The sequence below is a fragment of the Raphanus sativus genome, chromosome 9, assembly GCF_000801105.2.
Source record: "Raphanus sativus cultivar WK10039 chromosome 9, ASM80110v3, whole genome shotgun sequence".
NCBI classification, from domain to species: Eukaryota; Viridiplantae; Streptophyta; class Magnoliopsida; order Brassicales; family Brassicaceae; genus Raphanus; species Raphanus sativus.
In genome coordinates, this window is record NC_079519.1 from 36277377 (window position 1) to 36296224 (window position 18848).

An 18848-nucleotide genomic window follows, 5' to 3' on the forward strand; every position below is an offset into this window, starting at 1 on the left:
TTTTTTTCTTCTATAAATTAAGAAAGAAATAGCAATCTTTATTTTTTATAAATTCTATTTTTAAAGGCTTATAAATACTATTTTTATAAATTCTAGTATAGACTTCTTGTATCTTAAAGGAAAAAAGTACATTAGAGATAATCTAAAGAATAATCTTTTGTCTTACTTAGTTGCTGAATTCTTTAAAGAAAAAAATTCGATGTGCATATGAAAAAAGAAGAAACACCAAAAACAACATGAACCTCATCATACAGCTCTCATGGTGGCATTGGAGAAACCACTAATATACCAGATCACCCTAATCATAATACCAACAAAGATCGTTACATACCAAGAAAAAAACAAGAATCTCAACTCGATTTTTTCTTCTCTCTAGCGAATATGACATTTCTTGTGTTTACTCTGAGTGTAGATTGCTACATTTGTGTGAAGCAACGACCACACTATGTGAATGACTCATTGACTATAATAATACTTATAATCACGGCCAAAATAATTGCTTACAAAACATATAATTTTTTTGGTCCCTTCCTTTTGTCTTCTTCCTCCTACACACAATTTGCTCAAAGGCATTTATGTACTAAATCTACTTCATTGAATTTCTCGGTGTACTGTAATAATGGCGGATAAGACCAGAAGAAGAACATCCCTGTTCTCCTCCGTGTTCTTCCTGCTCTGTCTCTGTCTAGCTCCTCTTCCGACATCCTCACACCCTCCAAAACTCAGGTTCGGTCCGAACGGCGAGTTCAAGATTCTCCAAGTTGCCGATATGCACTTCGCAAACGGCGCAACTACTCGCTGTCTCGATGTTCTTCCTACACAGAAAGCTCACTGCTCCGACCTCAACACCACCCTCTTCATGTCTCGACTCATCGCTGCCGAGAAACCTGACCTCATCGTCTTCACCGGTAAAAAAAATCCAAACTTTTAATTAAAAATCCAACCTTTTAATTAAGAAACTTTTAATTAAAAACCTAACTTTTAATTAAAAAGCCTAACTTTTAATGAAAAAGCCTAACTTTTCTCCGCCCCCATGATGATGATATAGAAAGTGATTATCTTTTGGGTCTTGTGTTCATCCTCAGGTGATAATATCTTTGGGTTTGATGTTAAGGACCCTGTGAAGTCAATGGACGCTGCTTTTGCTCCAGCAATTGCCTCTAAGATCCCATGGGTTGCTATTTTAGGAAACCATGATCAAGAATCAACATTGACACGACAAGAGCTCATGAAACACATCGTGAAGCTTCCCAACACTTTGTCTCAGGTGAACCCTCCTGAGGCTGCTCATTACATTGATGGGTTTGGTAATTACAATCTCCAGATCCGTGGAGCTGCTGAGTCGAGTCTACAGAACAAATCTGTTCTCAATCTCTACTTTCTTGATAGTGGAGATTACTCTAGTGTTCCTTACATGGAAGGTTATGATTGGGTCAAGACTTCTCAGCAGTTTTGGTTTGAGAGAACTTCAAAACGTCTCCAGGTATACCATAATACACACTGAACAATCAATCTCTTTGTCTCATTTTAGCCCTGCGGACTCGAACCGTACCGAAATTTTTGGTTTTTAGTTGACTTTCGGTTTTGAGTTCGGTTTGGTTAGAAAAGGTTTCAAAATCAGTTTGGTTTGGTTTGGTTTAACAAATCGAACGGTTAACTGAATTATTATTACTATTTTTTGAAAAATATATACCAAATCAAACCGGTTTATACTGAAACTGGAGCTATGTTAACCAATAATCGATCAAACTTAACCAAAGTGACTGCATTTAACCGAATATAGTCATATACCTCATTTTAACCGATTTAAACTAAGGGGGTGTAATTGATTTATGTATTTGGGTGGATTTAAAAATCTAATCAAAATTCAGTGTTATTGGTTCTATAATTTAAAAATCAATTTTCAAATCCACTGTTATTGGTTTAATGATTTTTAAACAGATTTTAGAATCAAGTGTTATTCAATGGCAAATATTTATTTATGGATTTGATTTGTAATTTGATTTGAGTGGATTTTAAAATGTTTTTAAGGTAAAAATACAAAAGATCAAATATTGAATTGAACCTTGTTATTTTGACTGGATTTGTATTTTTTTCAGTTTATTGTGCGTTTGGACAAGTTCAGTAATATTACTGCAGGTTCAACTTGTCAATATATCAATATAGTGCAGACTACCATAAGCAAGTTTATGTCTTCTTCGACTGGAAACAAATTTATACTATACATGATTCGTTTTCCATCATGCAAAAAAAACGGATTGTTTCTGCTAGCCACTTATATTAGTTCTCTCTACACTAATCAATGACTGATAAAAACTAGTAACTATTAACTGAAAAAGAGGCAATCTTCTTCGTGGAACCTAGTGAGCATCATGTCCATGTCTATATTGGTCAGAGGACATGATTTTTCTGGTAGAGATTTTTAGATCTAGTTAAAATTTTATTTAATTGATTTATAACAATTCATTTATTTTGATTTTGAAATTTATGTCCATAATTCTCAAATCTACTTGTCTGAATTTGGAAATCATTGGATTTATGGAAGATTTCTAAATATAAGGAGGATTTATAAATCCATTAAACTACTAGAACCAATAACCCCCACTAAGTTTTCATTTTAAAAAAAAAACAAATTTCGGTTAATTTCGGTTTTGAAATTGGAAACCAAAATTAACCAATAACCGAACCGAAATGTTATTCTGCTAATTTCAGAATTATTTTCAAAAGTTTCAGTCAACCAAAAACCTAAAATTCAGTTCAGTTCGGTTTTGGAAAACCGAAATCTCAGGCCTAGTCTCATTGATCTCCAACACTTTAATTTTGATGACGATTGCAGAGGGTGTACAACGCAGAGCCTAATCCTCAGCAAGGCATTTCTCCAGGACTAGCTTACTTCCACATTCCATTACCAGAGTTTTGGAGTTTCGACTCAAAGAACGCGACAAAAGGAGTGAGACAAGAAGGAACATACTCAGCTTCCACAAACTCTGGTTTCTTCACGACATTGGTAACTAGAGGAGATGTGAAGTCAGTGTTTGTGGGTCACGACCATGTCAACGACTTTTGCGGTAAACTCAAAGGTTTGAACTTATGCTATGGTGGTGGGTTTGGTTACCATGCGTATGGTAAAGCTGGGTGGGAGAGGAGAGCTAGAGTTGTGGTTGCTGAGTTGAATAAGAAGAAGGGAGATGTTCAATCGATTAGGACATGGAAGAGGCTTGATGATCAGCATCTCTCTGTTATTGATTCTCAGGTTCTTTGGACCAGTTCTGTGAACGGATCAGTTGCTCCTCTTTTATGACTATATGTGGGTTTTATGTTTCATCTGATTACAATGTTTTGAGTTTGGTTGAAACTGTTTTGGTTTCAGATTAGTTCAATGCAACTCTTGTTTGGTTCGTTTTATACTTTTATAACACAAGGTACCTCTGATCATATCACGTTGATGTTTATAATTTTCAAAAATACAATTGAAAACGTTGAACAAGAAGCCCGTATAGCTCAGTGGTAGAGCGTCAGTCTTGTAAACTGAAGGTCCGTAGTTCGATCCTGCGTGTGGGCACTTTTTTAATTTTTCAACGTTACTAACTCTTGTGTTCTTGCCAGCGTGAAACGACGTCGTCTAACAGATGAAAACCATGTTGCTGGTACTAGTATGGTTTCTTCATTATCTGTATCAAAATTATGGGCTCAAAAAATAAGTAATATTTTGCGATTGTATAAACTATTTGAATGTGTAATTGTCATGATGCTTCACTTATAGAGTTATACCTCCTGCTTCCATCTGTTAGTTTGTGTAATATGTTGGTGTGCTTTCAGATCTACTAATGAGAGTTGAACCAGTTTGATTCTATAGGTAGCTCAGGCCTAAGTGTTAACATTTTTTGTACTCTGAATCACAGAGATTATATCATGTGGGGTTTCTACTTTATTTGTGTACCTAGACATTGTTGTAACATTCATCAAAACTCTAAAAGATAGAATTTTGCATTTTAATTAAAAGATGTTTACATAATCAAATCATAATCAATATCAGAGGACTGTTTGATCTTTGTTGTGTATCCAGGGAAACTGCAACGCTAGGATCCAAAAAGACGAGACTATAGTTGATATTGAAGAACAGGAAAGCTTATTATAAACTATTGAAACATTTAACGAGTGTTAGTAAGTGTGTTGAGTTATAATATACGTAGTAAGACCATCATTATTGGTGTCCACTCTCTCTTCCTTAACTAAGGGTTTTCTTCTTTTTTTTTTTTTTGTTCGGTAGAGAGTAAGGGTACGCCATTAAATAAGGGCTTTCTCACTCTCTTTCTTCTCGGTCTCCGCATTATTCCTCTTAAGGGCTTTGCTAAGGTCTGCCCAATATTGATGCTCTAAGTTTTGGCGACAGAAATAACTCTAGCCGACACAACGACCAAAATAAAATGTAATCAACGCTTCTTCACTTTTTTCATTAAGATTATTACATAACTAGCTTTCAAGTTGCTAGTTTCATTATATTATATACACACACACATAAATACAGGCTGGTGTGGTCAGCAGTGAGAACCCTTTTTGCAGCTGAGTGCACCCGATGCTATAGTTAAATCACCAACACGAGAGGACGGTCTAGCAGCTAGGCTTGAGGCTCTTGAATAGCTTGACGATTTAGTTGGTCCAGCTCCAGAAAGTGTAAAGAATGCACCGTTAAGCATTAGATCTCCTTCTGATCTCCAGTTCCAATTACTCCATTCACTCTCGGGTGCATCCTCATGCTTTGTTACCTATATTTTCCCCCAAAAATAACATAAGTTATAATATTTATAAATTTGAATGATATAAAATCACATCGAATTGTATATAGTTAAAGTTGAATTAAGAAAATGGATTACCTCTTTGTCATCAGGACCATCAGGAGCAAGAAAACGGTTGCCTTGAGAGTTGATGGTAGGATTTGCACTTCCTCCAATTGCATACATTTCCCAATGTGTGTAGTCGTTGTTCACCACATGGAAATATCCATGTCGGCATCTATATATATTCACATAATCTTTCATTATACTTTGTTAAAATCAAAACTAACATGCATGCTCTACTTAATATAATCAATTTTTAACTCTCCCATTGATCTACATCTTAAGAAGATCAAAATTAATATTGTCACTAAATATATATATGAGAAAAATGTTAACTCAACTAACCTAACTATTTTACAGTTGATTAATAAGACATCATAATTGTTTCGGTTGATCGATCTTATATATGTAAAATATAACAAAACATCGTAGAGTTCAATGCAGTAGTTGTGTTGTCTTTGCTATTTTCTTATAAAAGAATGTCCACCGACAATATATTATTAGTGATATGCTTGACCTTTATAATTTGTGCTAAATATATCTACATATAGCCACACATAGTGTTTTGATAAATAATAAAGTAACAAATTGATTACCTTGGCATTCTTTGGACGAGGCCTTCTCCAAAATGGTTAAAAGCGATAGTGACTTGCATGTTCTTGTCTTGCACATACGTGTCGCTATGTCCCAATAACATAACCTTATTATGATGCGTCAAGTAATTATTAGAGATAGTTATAGCCGTTGATCCACGTATCGCATCAATCAACCCATCGTTACAATTCGAGAGCGAGCAATGATCAACCCACACGTGGCTCCCGCCGAAGATGGACACACCATCACCATCCGATATAGTCCTCCAACCGTAGTGCTCTGGAGAGTCTCGCACGTAAGTGTTCCCACCTTGCTTACAGTCATGTATGTTTAAACCATGGATTATAATGTTGGTCACATATTGTATGGTTATGCACGGTCCACCAGAGATGTGTACGGAAGCACCTCGTCCGTCTAGGGTTTTGAAAGAGTTCATTATGAGTTCTTCTTTTAGTTGGATCGTCATGTCACGGCTAAATATGATCCAAAGAGGTTGGTCCTGGATTACTGCATATCTTAGCGTTCCGGGTTTAGGGTTTACTGGATCATCGTTTCCTGGATCAGTGACTACGTAGATTTCGCCATCACGACCACCAATTGCGTTTTTGCCAAAACCGATTCCACAATCAGCTAACCGTTTTCGGTTTTTCTCCCAATCTTTGTCGCATCGCCAACAATCATCAATTGGGTTACCGGTCTCACACGAGAAGTACCCTAAGTTCCTTCTTGATATAGACTCGTTTATTTTCCTAAATATCAACCAAATCAACATTCACCACATAGAAGGATATTTGCATTACTGTTTTATCAAAAAAAAAAGAATATTTGCATTACTCATAGTTAATGTACGTAACTATCTAATGCAGCAAATGAACATGTGGGTTTATGATAAGATTAAAATGACATAATCACCCTTGCATGTAAAGAACTTGACAACAATTTTTAGACGAAAATTCAAGTGTATGCAAACATTTGTGTCTGAAAAGATTGTACGATATTTTTGTTACAATATACCTGTGTACTTCCTCAACGACGAGCTCGGGGTCGGAAACAGGCAAAGACAAAGCCAATGCGGTGAAGAAAAGGTAAAGAAAGACAAGTGTAAAGAATGCATGTGATGAATTTAGCATTGTGTTCTTGGCTTCTTGCTGTTGATAAAGTTTTAAGGTTTTGGGATTGAAACATATGAGTGAATGAAGAAAGACAAAGCAAACGTATAGACTATATAGCATAAGAAACACCTTAGGTGACTTAATGCGCATGCAAGTTGGGGTTAATTGGACCCACTTTTTCTTAGCTATTATTTTTTCTGTAATCTCAAATCTCATTATCCCAATTCATTAAATAAATTTTCCTGTGTTATAACTTATAATGGAAATCAAACCTACATCACATTTGGAGAAGAACATTGCTCATTACGAACTGACCTATATCTGAAAATTCAAATTAAGTAATTAACTATTACTTGAATCTTAAAGCATTGGGGGAGTGGGCATAACATCTGAACACAAATTCAAACCCAACTTATATCTGAAAACCCTAAATAGAACTTGATCCAAACTAAAAATACATGAACGGATCATGTTGCGTAGTAGTAGTTCAGGTATTATCAGTCATCATTGCAAATATAATTACATCAACCATTCAAGCAACTATAATCAAACCGCTTGAGCCAGTGACATTAAATAACCAAACATTCAGGTAACACTGAGCATTGAGTCAGGTGGCATAGAGAAAAAGGCGAACCTGTAATTAAATCTCAACGAACTTAAAGATGAATGTTGGTGAAACACTAATTAGATTGGCCACAAAGTCAACAGTGTGTTAGTGAGTGTGTACTTTAGTAATACGGTTTTATCCACGGGTGAATTTACATTAATAGCATTCCCACCAAAAACGATGGAATAGGAGAATTGAGCCGACAATGGCCTCTAGAGGTTTAATTTTGGGACCATGGAACCATGTGCTCCAAGTCCAATCTATCAATAAATTCCACATAAAGTTTAAAAATCTATATAAAACTTTTTTCATAGCGTAATAATTAGACCCGTTTTGAAACTTTTGGTTGGTATAAAATGTGTTGACTATTAAATGCACATGGAAACTATATTGCATCACTATATATCATCCACACTTTAATAATCCTATTATATTTTCAGAACACTTTATCAACTTATACAAGTGTACCTCTAACCGACATTTTCTTGAGATGCTCTAGTACACAGTAAGCAACAATGAAGGAAACTCAACAATGAAGGAAGCTCAACAATGATGATATAGCCTGAGAATTCAGACTATAAAATGAGAATTCAGACTATAAAATGGTCGAACTGAAGATGGTCTGGTCGAACAGATGCTGGTCGAGTGGTTAGATTGGTAGAGTTTTTCAACTTATACAAGTGCACTTGTCTAATTTGGAGTCTCACCAGTTCAATGTTAGTCAAACTAAGTTATGGCGACCAGGAGAATTTCCACTTGATCAGAGACATCCAAATTAGGCAAGTGCAGAACTGGTTTGACCGGTTGTGGAAAACTGATTGCATCTTGGTTTTACTGAACCAATTCTCTTGATTTCGGGCTTCCTGAAAAGATAAAAAACTCTTATTCAAGCCCATGATTGATTCTGGAGAAGTCTGATTCATGGCTGGGCTGAAATCCACTTCTAAGGGCTGATACTCGCAACTGGACGGGTTGGAGAAACTACAGATTGTAAAATCCATAACTTCTTGATCCGTGAAATTTTTCTTGAAATTCCAAGTCTCGGGGATTCCTTGAGGAGTTAGCCTTCTTGTAAAATTGGTTTCATGAGAAAAATCCTTCTGATGGTCGAGATAGTCTTCTTTTACTAAACCTCTATCGCTGGTGGCTCCAAGGTGGTCGGTTTAGGTAGCTTGGTTGAACTCTGGTTCGACCACTGATTTGATGACCGCATCAAATGAAGGAAACTCAAGATTCAAAATCAACAAGATTCAAACTCAGATTCATTCAAACTCAGATTCCGAACAAACAATAACGAAATCAAAATACAAAAGAATCAGAACGAACTTGTCGGTGAAGATGTGAAACCGAGATCCTTGGGGACGTAGACGACGATGTCCAGGCATGTGAGAGGTATCAAACCAGTGTTCTTCAGAACAGATTCAAACTGAATCAGAGATAATTTCTCCCAACAAAAACCAATTTTCTCCATGGCAAGTCAAAGGACCGAAGGCACTTCTGTGGTCCTCCATGTAACACCCCATGTAAAAACATTTTCCGTATTTTTAGCATTAACGACCAAAACAACAATCATTATATAAATTTAAGCATAATTTGTGCATAATATGACATATATTTCATAGAATAAAATTCACATTAAAAGCAGTACTATATAAATTTAGAAACTTGTGTGCATTCATTTGATATTTTCTAGCATGATCAAGAAACATATTCGATATTCTTTTCTTGTGTGCCGAAACTGCAAAAATGACAAACTTGCCTCATTTCATTAAACTCGGAATGATGAAAAACCTACCCAAATTTCATTGTTCTTTACATGATCAACATGGAATGCTAATTGATCGTATTTGATACCATGCAAAAATAAAATATATAACCACAGCGGAAAGCATAATAATAACTACTTCAACCATTCTATCTTTTGAGTTGATAGAAAAAAAAAACCATTCTATCTTTTGACTACAATAGAATTTTATATCAGCGTGTAGAACATACGATTTGATGTTACCAAACTAGAACTTCAACATTCAGATCAATCAAACTTAATAATCTTTTATTATTTTGAATTCACATAGAAAACAACTCTTTGGACAAAATCTCGAAGATGGCATAGACACATAGTTCACAAGCTTTTTCTTGGTTGTCATATGAAATAAATTCAGCTTTCAATTTTTTTCTCTTGTGGTTGCGAAAGTTGGAAATGTAGTGTAAATAATATAAGTAAAAGGAGAAATTGACCTTAATTTGTAAAAGCAACCAGAATCGTTAGATTTAAAGTGGTAGATTTCAAGGGGACCATAAGATTAGAGAAAGAGAGACACTTATTTCAGACAAAAGGCATGTGAGCGGTCTTGCTTGAAAACTACTTGGCAACTTCTTCTCATTGTCAGTGTTCTAAAAATAATTTGATACACATTAACATAATACACATAGTGCATTGATCACTAAAACAACAAAGAAAAATAAAGTTAATTAGTCAGTTCTTAATCATCAATTCAAATAAAATCAAGATGGTTAGTCAGTCCACATATTTTTTTCCAGCATGCTAATGATATAAAGAAGACAAAGAATCATAAACAATCTGAAGGTGAAGCAGTGCTTAAAAAGTCTTTCATAATATATTCTTTATATAATAATTGAAAATATTTTAACATTTGAGATATGATATATGCCATCATTAAATTGAATTTTCAAACTTTTAGAAAATAAATTGTTTTTTAAACATATATTATATTTTATATATTAAACTAGCCATAATATTAATTGTAATATAAAAGACATTCTTCATTTTCTTCTTTAAAAAAATTATGAAGTTACCTAATACTATTAATATATATATATATATGATTAATAATTTTGAATAAATAAAAATATGTTAACATTTTGTGTTTCCTCTATCATTTTATTTAATTTTATATATTATTAAAACAAATAAAAAAATCATATTTACCATATAATAAAAAAATTGCTTATATATTATATTTTTAATTTTAAAAACGACTGTAAATTACTAAAACTGTTATCACATTGAAAATTTTTTGATCAATGTTTTAAATTTTTTATAATAAGACACAAATGATCATAAAACCATATTTAGACTAACTGTATATATATGTTAATATTGTTTTAAATTAAACCATACACCATATAAAAATATTTTAATTTTTAACCAAATAGGCCGAAATTGATGGTACGGCCCATTAAGAAACAGAAAAAAAAGCCGTCAAAGTATTTTTTTGTTTTCGTCTTCTCACTTGACTTCCCGGAGAACTCTCAAACATTCGATGGACCGGCCGGAGACGACGATCGCCGTCAAATACGAGCCCATGACCGTTGATTCTCCTTCATCTTCTTCAGCCGTCGCCATAGAGAACAACAGCAAGCCTACTCGACCTCAAAAGCTTGTAGTTTTAGCTGACCTCAATTTCAACCCTCCTGAGAGTGACGATCTCGACTCATCATCGATTCAACTCCCTACTCCTCCTTCCATCACTAGGTAACTCCGATTCTTCCTCCTACTTACTATTTCAAAAGGCAAAGCCTCTTCCTTTCTATTGTTTTTTTTTTGTCTTATACATTACAAAACAGAGGTTTCGAGTATAGCTTCCGGTTCGACTCTGCTTCTAGACAAAGGGAGAATTTTGACGATTAGGGTTTGATTCTTACTGCTTTGGGAGCAGGAAAGAGTAGTTCTTTATGGTTCTTAACTTCAAGTTGAATTGAGCTAGATATATGGAGACATAGTAGCAAACTTCGTCTAAGGAGCTTCATGATCTTTAGTACATGCTTATATATGTGAATCCAGGGACTTAGTTTACTATTAGAACTTTTGGTCAGTGTATTTGATCATCACAGTGTTGGCTCTTGGGTTGATTTATATGCCAAAAAAGGGTTTAACACGGATGAATACATTCTTGTTTTTTAAGGTTAAGTAACGAGGAAAGTAATCAAGAGGGAGGCTCATTGTCATGTAAGGAGGTAGAGCCAGGGGAAATAGAAGCGAAAAGGATCAGCAAGGTGGGGAAATGTCGCTCGAGGAGTAAGATAGAGGGTTCCTCTGATTGTGGAGTTGATGCAGATGGTGACCAGGCTAATCAAGGGGTCTCTGCATCCCGGGAAGAAAAGATTAGTAACCTCAAAATGGTAGCAAGTGTGCTTAATTTTATAATTGATCATTCTAGCTGATTATTGATCTAATGCTTTATGAGGATGATGCTTCGTTGCTTGTAGGGTTTGATTCATGTTGCAAGGAAGATGCCCCGAAACGCTCATGCCCATTTTATTCTCGGTCTTATGTTCCAACGATTGGGCCAATCTCAAAAGGTAGTCTTCAGCTGAGGTTTACACCGCTATGTTCTTAGAATAATTATCATCTTATTGAGCTTAACTGCTAGAATATTTAGGCAATACCAGAATATGAGAAGGCTGAAGAGATCTTACTAGGCTGTGAGCCAGAAATTGCTCGGCCAGAACTTCTCTTGTTAGTTCAAATGCACCATGGACAGGTGATTGTCCTTGTTTCTTAATTGATTGAGAAGTCACACCAGCGTTCTAACACTTCACACTTGAAAAAAAAAACATTGTAGTGTCTTCTTTTGGATGGTTTTGCGGATAGTGACTCTGTTAAAGAGATTGAGGGACAAGAGCTTGAAGAAATCCTTTCAAAACTAAAGGATTCTATGAAGCTAGATGTTAGACAGGCGGCTGTGTGGAACACCCTTGGCTTAATGCTTCTCAAAGCTGGCTGTTTGATGGTAAAGAAACTTTACCATGTTTAGTGTTTTCAAGATTACCAATGTGATGGTTCTGTTTGTGTATGATTTATAGAGTGCTATATCGGTTTTGTCATCTTTGTTGGCTCTTGTTCCTGACAATTATGATTGCCTTACAAACCTTGGAGTTGCTTATCTTCAAAGGTATTGAGCTTTTCTTTCTTCATTTGTCCAACTATTATTGTGATACCTCTCTCTCTATTAACAAGTTTTGCAGCGGAGATTTGGAGCTCTCAGCAAAATGTTTCCAAGAGTTGGTACTCAAAGATCATAATCATCCCGCTGCTTTGATTAATTATGCTGCTGAGCTTCTCTGCAAACACAGTTCAACAGTCGCTGGTTCGTTTCTAAGCAAAGTACCTCTAAATTGTATGTCCTCTTATACTGCTTTAGCAAAGTGTTGTCAATTGTTTTCAGGTGCCGGAGCTAATGGTGGTCCTGAGGCTTCTGAAGATCAGAAGGCACACTTGAATGTCGCAAAGGAATGTCTCTTGGCTGCAGTAAGAGCAGATCCAAAGTCCGCCCATGCGTGGGTCAACCTTGCTAACTCTTACTATATGATGGGAGATCACAGAAGTTCCAGCAAATGTTTGGAGAAGGTTGCTCTTTAACTCACTATCTAACCTTTAAACTACATTCTTGGTCACGGCTAACTTTTTTTTATCTTCAGGCAGCTAAAGTTGATCCGAACTGTATGGCTACAAGATTTGCTGTTGCTGTCCAACGAATCAAAGATGCTGAAAGGTCTCAGGATGCTAGCGACCAGCTTTCCTGGGCTGGCAATGAGATGGCTTCAGTGATAAGAGAAGGAGAGTCTGTTCCGATTGACCCTCCCATTGCTTGGGCAGGGCTTGCCATGGCTCACAAGGCACAGCATGAGATTGCAGCTGCTTTTGTTGCTGACCGAAATGAATTGACGGAGATGGAAGAACGAGCTACGTACAGCTTGAAGCAGGTATGACATTTCTGTGTTTAGATGCTCACAGAGTTGTTTCCTTGCTGACTGACACTTCTTATGGTGTGGCCACAGGCAGTAACTGAGGATCCTGAAGATGCTGTCCGGTGGCATCAGCTTGGTCTTCATTGTCTATGTTCTCAACAGTACAAACTCTCCCAAAAATACCTCAAGGCAGCAGTTAGTCGCTCTAGGGAATGTAGCTATGCGTGGTCAAATCTGGGTATCTCGCTGCAGTTATCAGACGAACAACAAGAAGCAGAGGAAGTGTACAAGCGAGCCTTGGCAGTTTCAACAGAGGAACAAGCTCACGCGACATTCTCTAACCTAGGGAACCTCTACAGACAGAAGAAGCAGTACGAACTCTCCAAAGCAATGTTCTCAAAGGCGCTGGATCTCAAACCAGGTTACGCACCTGCATACAACAACCTCGGACTCGTGTTTGTGGCTGAACGTAGGTGGGAAGAAGCTAAGTTCTGTTTTGAGAAAGCCCTTGAGGCCGACTCGTTGCTTGACGCAGCACAGTCTAACTTGCTTAAAGCCACAACAATGTCAAAACTCTGTACTTGCTTCGCTTCTTCAAGTGTTGTCCGAGATTCTTGATGTCATTTTCATTTTGTGGATTCACAACTCTACAACAACTCTCACGTAATGATAAAATGAAAAGTTTCCTTTTCGTTTATGTTGAAGATATAGTAATGATGAAAACAAATGTATAATGTTACAAAGAACAAAAACTCTTACCCACTTGAGGATAAAGAGAAACAAATTGAATTCTCAGAAGCTATCCATTATTAGATCACTGCCAAATACAAAAAAAAAACAAAATGGGGAAAGAAAGTTGCCTCTTCTATCTTCTTCCTTTAGCCCATCATCTGTGCGCAAGAACAGAGAGACAGAGAGAGAGTGTGTTTCAATGATCCAAGCACTGTAACTTCAAGATATGATGAGATAAGTGGAAGGATCATATTACCTTGAAGATGTCTCCAAACATTCCTTGCAAAGGATTCTTACGCTGCACACCGTAAAACCTCTCTGCAATCTCGTCCAGCAACTTCACAAGATAACAAATTTTCACCGTTTTTACTCGGTAGAGAAAGAGAGAAACACATCGAATAAAACAAACAATCAAAACACGCAGAGACCAATCTTGTATTACCTCATTAAGCAGCGGTTCTCTATCTACGCAAGACCTAAATTTCGCTCTTAACATACTGAAAAGAGGCAATGCATCTCTCTGCAACCTGTATCAGTACATCAAAGTTGTTTAGGTAACAACTAAAAGAAGACTAAAAGATGTAAAGAGGGTAACAAAAACTAACGTTTCCAGAAGATAAGTGATAAATTGGATAAGGTCTGATTCTGAAAGGGTCTCCGCTTGTTTCTTAATCTCATCCATCAGAATATTTGCATCTTTCATGTTACCCATAGATAAATACCTAAAAGTCCCGGAAAAATAAAAACAAAGACAAATCAATTCGCTTAAGTTCCCCTCACTATATAGTTTCTTTTGATCTAGTTATAAAGCAAGAACTTACATAAGAACTGCTCGTGCAATAGCAAGGTCATCTTCGCCAGGATAACACTGCAAAATAGTATGCAAAGTGAAACCATGTATAAGAAAGTCATTGTTACACCACAAAAGTTTAGATTCAGATCCAGACAAGTATAAGAAAAGAGACTGACCCTCCCCATAAAGTTGATCAGCATAGATGCAAACTTCTCAGGGTCCTCGGCCCTAACAAAATGCCTTGATATTCGAACCATGTCCTGCAAAATTAATATTTAAAAGTCACTTAAACGAAATTTTGAAAAAAAAAACGAATTGTAAGAGTTTATATAACCAAGAAGATTACAAGTTCAGGACACTCGGTGTAAAGATAATCAGCCAGCATAGCATGCAACTCAGGATACCCTATACTTGGCCCTCCAAACTCCGCAGACCATCTAAAAAGCGCAAAAGATAAAAGACTAAAAATGTTTGATACATACATTACATACATGTTCACACCAAAACAGAAAAGTAAGATAGATACCTTATAGCAGCTCTCAAGAAGGAAGTCAAGTTATCAACACGTGATCTAGCTTCCCCAAGAGATTCTTGAATATTATGAACATCTTCATCATCGCTCACATCAACCAAATGAGGAGGTACAGGAACCCGAGGAAACAACTTGAACATACACCTGATACGATCTAAGCCACAACATTACCAGGAACGATTAGTGTTGTAGCAAAATTATAAACAAAGGTGTATGTATGGACTAATAAAGACTCTAACCAAGAGATTCATCATTGCAAGGTGACTTGGCTTTAACTAGTGTGTCAACGAACAAAATAGCAAGGTCGGCTCCACAATTCACCAGGCCGTGCTCTAGTTCAACGCATGCCCCTGAGAAGAGGATGTCAAGAGCTTCAGAGAATCTCTGAGCTGTAACATATCTGCAGAAGTAAAAAAAAAAAGGCTAAAGCTTTTTATCTCAAATTCATATTAAAAATCCAAACTTTAACCAAATCAACAGAAGAAGGAAGGAACCTGGCACTGATGGATTTGTACATCTGCAAAGCTCCGTAGCCATTGCCTTCCTCTACCACTTTCTTCAATTTATCAATATGCTATTAAAAAAAACAATTTTGAGATCGAATTCAATCATTAGAGTCCGTAAATAGAGAAAACAGAGGATTTGAATGAAAGTATCCAAATTTTTGGACAGATCTGAGTAGAGAGAGAAGGTAACAACCTCTTGAACGGGAGGTAGTTCACGTCTGGTTCTCTCTCTCGACATTGGATCTTCTTTGATTGAGTTTTGCAGCTTCAATTGATTGATTGATTGATTGGATCTTCCAATGTCTCTCTCTGTTTGGCAGATGATATATTTATATTTATGGAAACTAAACAGAAACTGAAGTTTTTGCAAATTTACCCTTTTTCTTTGCAAATTTTATATACTTTTTAATGTTTTTATTTTAAGAAGGCAAAAACCAAAATTCAAAATAAAACTTTGTACATGTTATTAGGTTCATAATTTTAAAATAATATGATCCGCGTATATTTGATTTAACTTATGTTTAACATAAATCCATAAGATGATTTTATGGAAACTAAACAAGAATTTGACAAATGCATTGATTATGTTTATATTATTAATAGTAATTTAATATTTTTTTAATAAAACAGATAGGACTATGATTCGGAGTTCTTGCAAAGTGGAATCAATACCATAGCCGAGATAGGTTTTCTAAAGAACAAAGTTTTTTTGAATAAGCCAATTCATTTGGGATTCCGCAAATCCATTTTTTTTTCTATTCAAAGATCATTCCATGTTAACATAACTAGTAACTTACGCCTTTGCATGAAAGCCGAGACCCTGCTTTTTGTTCTCCAAAACTCTTCCTCAAGTCTATACTGAAGTTTGGCTCGGCCTTGAGAATCATCTATCAAGTCTTTAAAGCAAAAATATTAGTTCACTTTTTTTATTTTTAGATTCGACTATTCGTTGATAATTGTTTCAGTATTTGCATCATATGCACACACTTGTGACACGATTCATCATTGTTTGACGTAACTTTTATAACATTATTTTGATATTAAACTGTAAAATTAGTCTAAAATCTCTTTTTGAGCAAACAATGCTTTCATTCATAGATAGTTTACGCTCCACCAACGGAGGTTACATTAAGCTAGGCGAGAGCTAACTTAGCCACAGAGTCAGCCTCACAATTGTTATCGCGAGAAACATGAGCAAATTAAAGTGATAGATGTCAAACACAATACCAAACAATGCTGGCCTTTGATGCAAGAAAGTGACATATTGTTTGAGACATATGATGAAGAAAGCCAAGTCGATGTCTCCTGTAATGATCAAGATGAAATCTCCAGAAATTCTTCTCAGTTATCAATGAAACGATTCCACTGCATGGCCTCGACGAGTTACCGGTATAATCAGATCCTCTGTTTTACATTAGAAACATATAATTTCAAGGGTTTTTGTAGTAATAAAGTTTCTTTTTTTTGTTTGAATGAAAAAATAAAGTTTCTTCTCCGTTGAAAATTCAGACAATCTGTGGATATCTTAACCGGCCATAGACCAACCGGTCTTTTGCCTTGGGTTTATGCACCGGTTCTCCTTTGAATACATTGAGACTTAAATAATGGCCCACAACAATGGAGTACCTCCTAAGAAAACAAAATATATCTTCTATCGCCTCTCGAAAAACCTAACCTAGCTAGCGCAGCAGTCACGCCATGGACGTATCCGCGAACAATGTAATTCTTCTTCGATCCTTATCAATGAATTGTTTCTTCTTCGTAGAATTTTCTGATTAAATCTTTTGTACGTACCTTAGGGTCTGGAATTGAACGGTGGGATAATTCGAAATAGCAGGTTTGAGATTTGTATATCTAATAATATTAGATCATGTCACGTTAGTTATAACTCTAATATCCTTTGAAACAGTATTATTAGCCGGATGGTGGTTGAGGGATACGACACCTCCCCTCCTAGGAAGGATGTCGAAGAGGCTCTGAAACAACACTTCGCATCACATGGAATAAAGTTAATGCATGCCTCTGTTCCCGTAGACTGCAAATTTTGCAAATTTTTTAGTCGCAGGTTTGTGACTTCTTCCTCCTCCAGCTTGACTGGTATGCTGCGTAGTCTATAATGTTTTTTTTTTATTACAGACGCGCCTTAATCTATGTTAATGGAGAATGTGAAGCAGAGGCGCTGAAGCTTGATGGAAGTGACATGGGAGGACGTATTTTGAAAATTACGGCTTACCCTTTTGACGACAATAGCCTTGAGCATGACTTTGCTCCTACCGAACTCATAGACGAATACCGACCGCGCAAGTAAATTGATTTTTTTTTTCCTTTCTTATATATTAGTGGAGAATCTTTTGTGTGTGTTCTTGTCATGTTCATAATACTATATATCTCCTGCTATATTTAGGTTGAAAGTTACAGGATTTGGTACTTCCCTCTCTCGGGATGATATCAAGAAGATGCTATGTAGGGTTTTCCCCGGATCCACTTGTGTTTCTGTCAGGGACGGGTGTGTTTTCTTCCTCCCACCAGTTTACTGGTTAATTTACCAGTTGCTAACTAAAGCCTTGTTTGAGTTTTTGCAGCTCAGCTTTGCTTCATCTCCGTGGACCATATGCTATGGACGAGGCTCTGAAACTTAGCGGAGGTTCTGTGGAAGGCTTTAAATTTGCAGTTACTAAGGTCCTCCCAGAAATTGTAATGCAGGTTGGCATCCGTCGCGAGGGTACGTTACCTTAATTTGATTCTTTTTTCTTTTTTTCTTTGAGAAACATAAGTTTAAAAAACCTCCTTTATTCATTGCGTCTGTTTGTTTGTTTCAAGTAGATTGGGCCTACTAAAACCAATCAGAAGATCAAGACTACGGACTAGGAATCTCTCTCTTTCTCTCTCAAATGCTGTCTCGTGTTATTAACTTGTGTCATGCAATGCCACTTTCTTCTTTTCTCTTGTCTGGATGTTGAATCTTGTCTATGTTATGTTTTTATTCGTGTGTGTTGTTTTTTTATGATAAAACTCTGTAAAACCACTATGACAAACTTGGTTGTCCAATCAATAATCATTATGGTAACTTGGTTTTTGCTAAAGTGAGAACGAAATTTAGTAACTCAAGGGCCGAGACTTTAGTTAAGCTTTGTACATATATAAAATTGTGAGCTCCCAAAATAACTTTTTACCTCTGAGGAATCTGATGATGACTGATGAGCATTTTTTTTGCCATATTGGGTTTAGACTTGGGTAATTCCTCGTTATACAGAAGAATGTGAACACCTTGGGGTGTGTGGCTTTGGCTTGCCGTGCCATTTATTTACATTGTAAACACCAAGTTCTTGTCATTGTGCATTTTATCGTACAGTTTAACACCCCTTATGTTTATCCTTGAATCTATCAACTTTTGTTTCCTGAAAGATTGATAGGACTATTCA

At 36.2% G+C, this 18848-nt stretch overlaps 5 protein-coding genes and 1 non-coding gene across 6 annotated transcripts; 4 read left to right on the forward strand and 2 right to left on the reverse strand.

Annotated features, from left to right (window-relative positions):
- The first annotated feature begins 509 nt into the window (after positions 1-509).
- LOC108823320 (probable inactive purple acid phosphatase 29) lies at positions 510-3437 on the forward strand. The gene is made up of 3 exons (XM_018596493.2): positions 510-908; positions 1086-1483; positions 2837-3437. Exons 1-3 carry the CDS (start codon positions 620-622, stop codon positions 3299-3301), a joined length of 1152 nt encoding a protein of 383 aa, XP_018451995.1. The 5' UTR covers positions 510-619; the 3' UTR covers positions 3302-3437.
- A 53-nt stretch (positions 3438-3490) lies between these two features.
- On the forward strand, positions 3491-3562 carry TRNAT-UGU (transfer RNA threonine (anticodon UGU)). Its single transcript has one exon. It is a non-coding gene; the product is annotated as a tRNA-Thr (tRNA).
- An 861-nt stretch (positions 3563-4423) lies between these two features.
- On the reverse strand, positions 4424-6637 carry LOC108827799 (probable pectate lyase 22). Its single transcript, XM_018601288.2, has 4 exons — positions 6447-6637; positions 5435-6181; positions 4875-5013; positions 4424-4766 (listed from the first exon to the last, which is right to left on the reverse strand). The coding sequence occupies exons 1-4, from the start codon at positions 6560-6562 to the stop codon at positions 4539-4541; spliced, it is 1230 nt and encodes a 409-aa protein (XP_018456790.1). The 5' UTR covers positions 6563-6637; the 3' UTR covers positions 4424-4538.
- Positions 6638-10381: 3744 nt separating this feature from the next.
- LOC108827798 (probable UDP-N-acetylglucosamine--peptide N-acetylglucosaminyltransferase SPINDLY) lies at positions 10382-13560 on the forward strand. Its single transcript, XM_018601285.2, has 10 exons — positions 10382-10647; positions 11078-11294; positions 11382-11474; positions 11555-11656; positions 11738-11905; positions 11979-12067; positions 12141-12262; positions 12341-12522; positions 12594-12878; positions 12954-13560. The coding sequence occupies exons 1-10, from the start codon at positions 10436-10438 to the stop codon at positions 13479-13481; spliced, it is 1998 nt and encodes a 665-aa protein (XP_018456787.2). The 5' UTR covers positions 10382-10435; the 3' UTR covers positions 13482-13560.
- LOC108827800 (protein GET4) lies at positions 13531-15779 on the reverse strand. The gene is made up of 11 exons (XM_018601289.2): positions 15620-15779; positions 15415-15494; positions 15160-15320; positions 14915-15074; positions 14735-14825; positions 14565-14648; positions 14417-14463; positions 14201-14317; positions 14038-14122; positions 13852-13932; positions 13531-13753 (listed from the first exon to the last, which is right to left on the reverse strand). Exons 1-11 carry the CDS (start codon positions 15662-15664, stop codon positions 13742-13744), a joined length of 963 nt encoding a protein of 320 aa, XP_018456791.2. The 5' UTR covers positions 15665-15779; the 3' UTR covers positions 13531-13741.
- Positions 15780-17040: 1261 nt separating this feature from the next.
- Positions 17041-18783, forward strand: LOC108826135 (uncharacterized). The gene is made up of 7 exons (XM_018599508.2): positions 17041-17145; positions 17226-17263; positions 17336-17491; positions 17563-17730; positions 17831-17932; positions 18009-18148; positions 18250-18783. The coding sequence occupies exons 1-7, from the start codon at positions 17125-17127 to the stop codon at positions 18261-18263; spliced, it is 639 nt and encodes a 212-aa protein (XP_018455010.1). The 5' UTR covers positions 17041-17124; the 3' UTR covers positions 18264-18783.
- The last annotated feature ends 65 nt before the right edge of the window (positions 18784-18848 follow it).

Excerpts from the sequence above, each read along its gene's own strand:
- LOC108823320 (XM_018596493.2), top strand. The coding sequence starts at position 620 with ATGGCGGATAAGACCAGAAGAAGAACATCCCTGTTCTCCTCCGTGTTC. Across the intron at positions 909-1,085 it reads TGACCTCATCGTCTTCACCG|GTGATAATATCTTTGGGTTT; the intron begins GTAAAAAAAATC and ends GTTCATCCTCAG. Across the intron at positions 1,484-2,836 it reads GAACTTCAAAACGTCTCCAG|AGGGTGTACAACGCAGAGCC; the intron begins GTATACCATAAT and ends TGACGATTGCAG.
- LOC108827798 (XM_018601285.2), top strand. The coding sequence starts at position 10,436 with ATGGACCGGCCGGAGACGACGATCGCCGTCAAATACGAGCCCATGACC. Across the intron at positions 10,648-11,077 it reads ACTCCTCCTTCCATCACTAG|GTTAAGTAACGAGGAAAGTA; the intron begins GTAACTCCGATT and ends TTGTTTTTTAAG. Across the intron at positions 11,906-11,978 it reads TCAAAGCTGGCTGTTTGATG|AGTGCTATATCGGTTTTGTC; the intron begins GTAAAGAAACTT and ends TATGATTTATAG.
- LOC108827800 (XM_018601289.2), bottom strand. The coding sequence starts at position 15,664 with ATGTCGAGAGAGAGAACCAGACGTGAACTACCTCCCGTTCAAGAG. Across the intron at positions 15,495-15,619 it reads AACTACCTCCCGTTCAAGAG|CATATTGATAAATTGAAGAA; the intron begins GTTGTTACCTTC and ends TTTTTTTAATAG. Across the intron at positions 14,826-14,914 it reads TTCTTGAGAGCTGCTATAAG|ATGGTCTGCGGAGTTTGGAG; the intron begins GTATCTATCTTA and ends TGCGCTTTTTAG.
- LOC108826135 (XM_018599508.2), top strand. The coding sequence starts at position 17,125 with ATGGACGTATCCGCGAACAAT. Across the intron at positions 17,146-17,225 it reads TGGACGTATCCGCGAACAAT|GGTCTGGAATTGAACGGTGG; the intron begins GTAATTCTTCTT and ends TACGTACCTTAG. Across the intron at positions 17,731-17,830 it reads GACGAATACCGACCGCGCAA|GTTGAAAGTTACAGGATTTG; the intron begins GTAAATTGATTT and ends TGCTATATTTAG.
- LOC108827799 (XM_018601288.2), bottom strand. The coding sequence starts at position 6,562 with ATGCTAAATTCATCACATGCATTCTTTACACTTGTCTTTCTTTACCTT. Across the intron at positions 6,182-6,446 it reads GTCGTTGAGGAAGTACACAG|GAAAATAAACGAGTCTATAT; the intron begins GTATATTGTAAC and ends GTTGATATTTAG. Across the intron at positions 4,767-4,874 it reads ATGGTCCTGATGACAAAGAG|GTAACAAAGCATGAGGATGC; the intron begins GTAATCCATTTT and ends GGGAAAATATAG.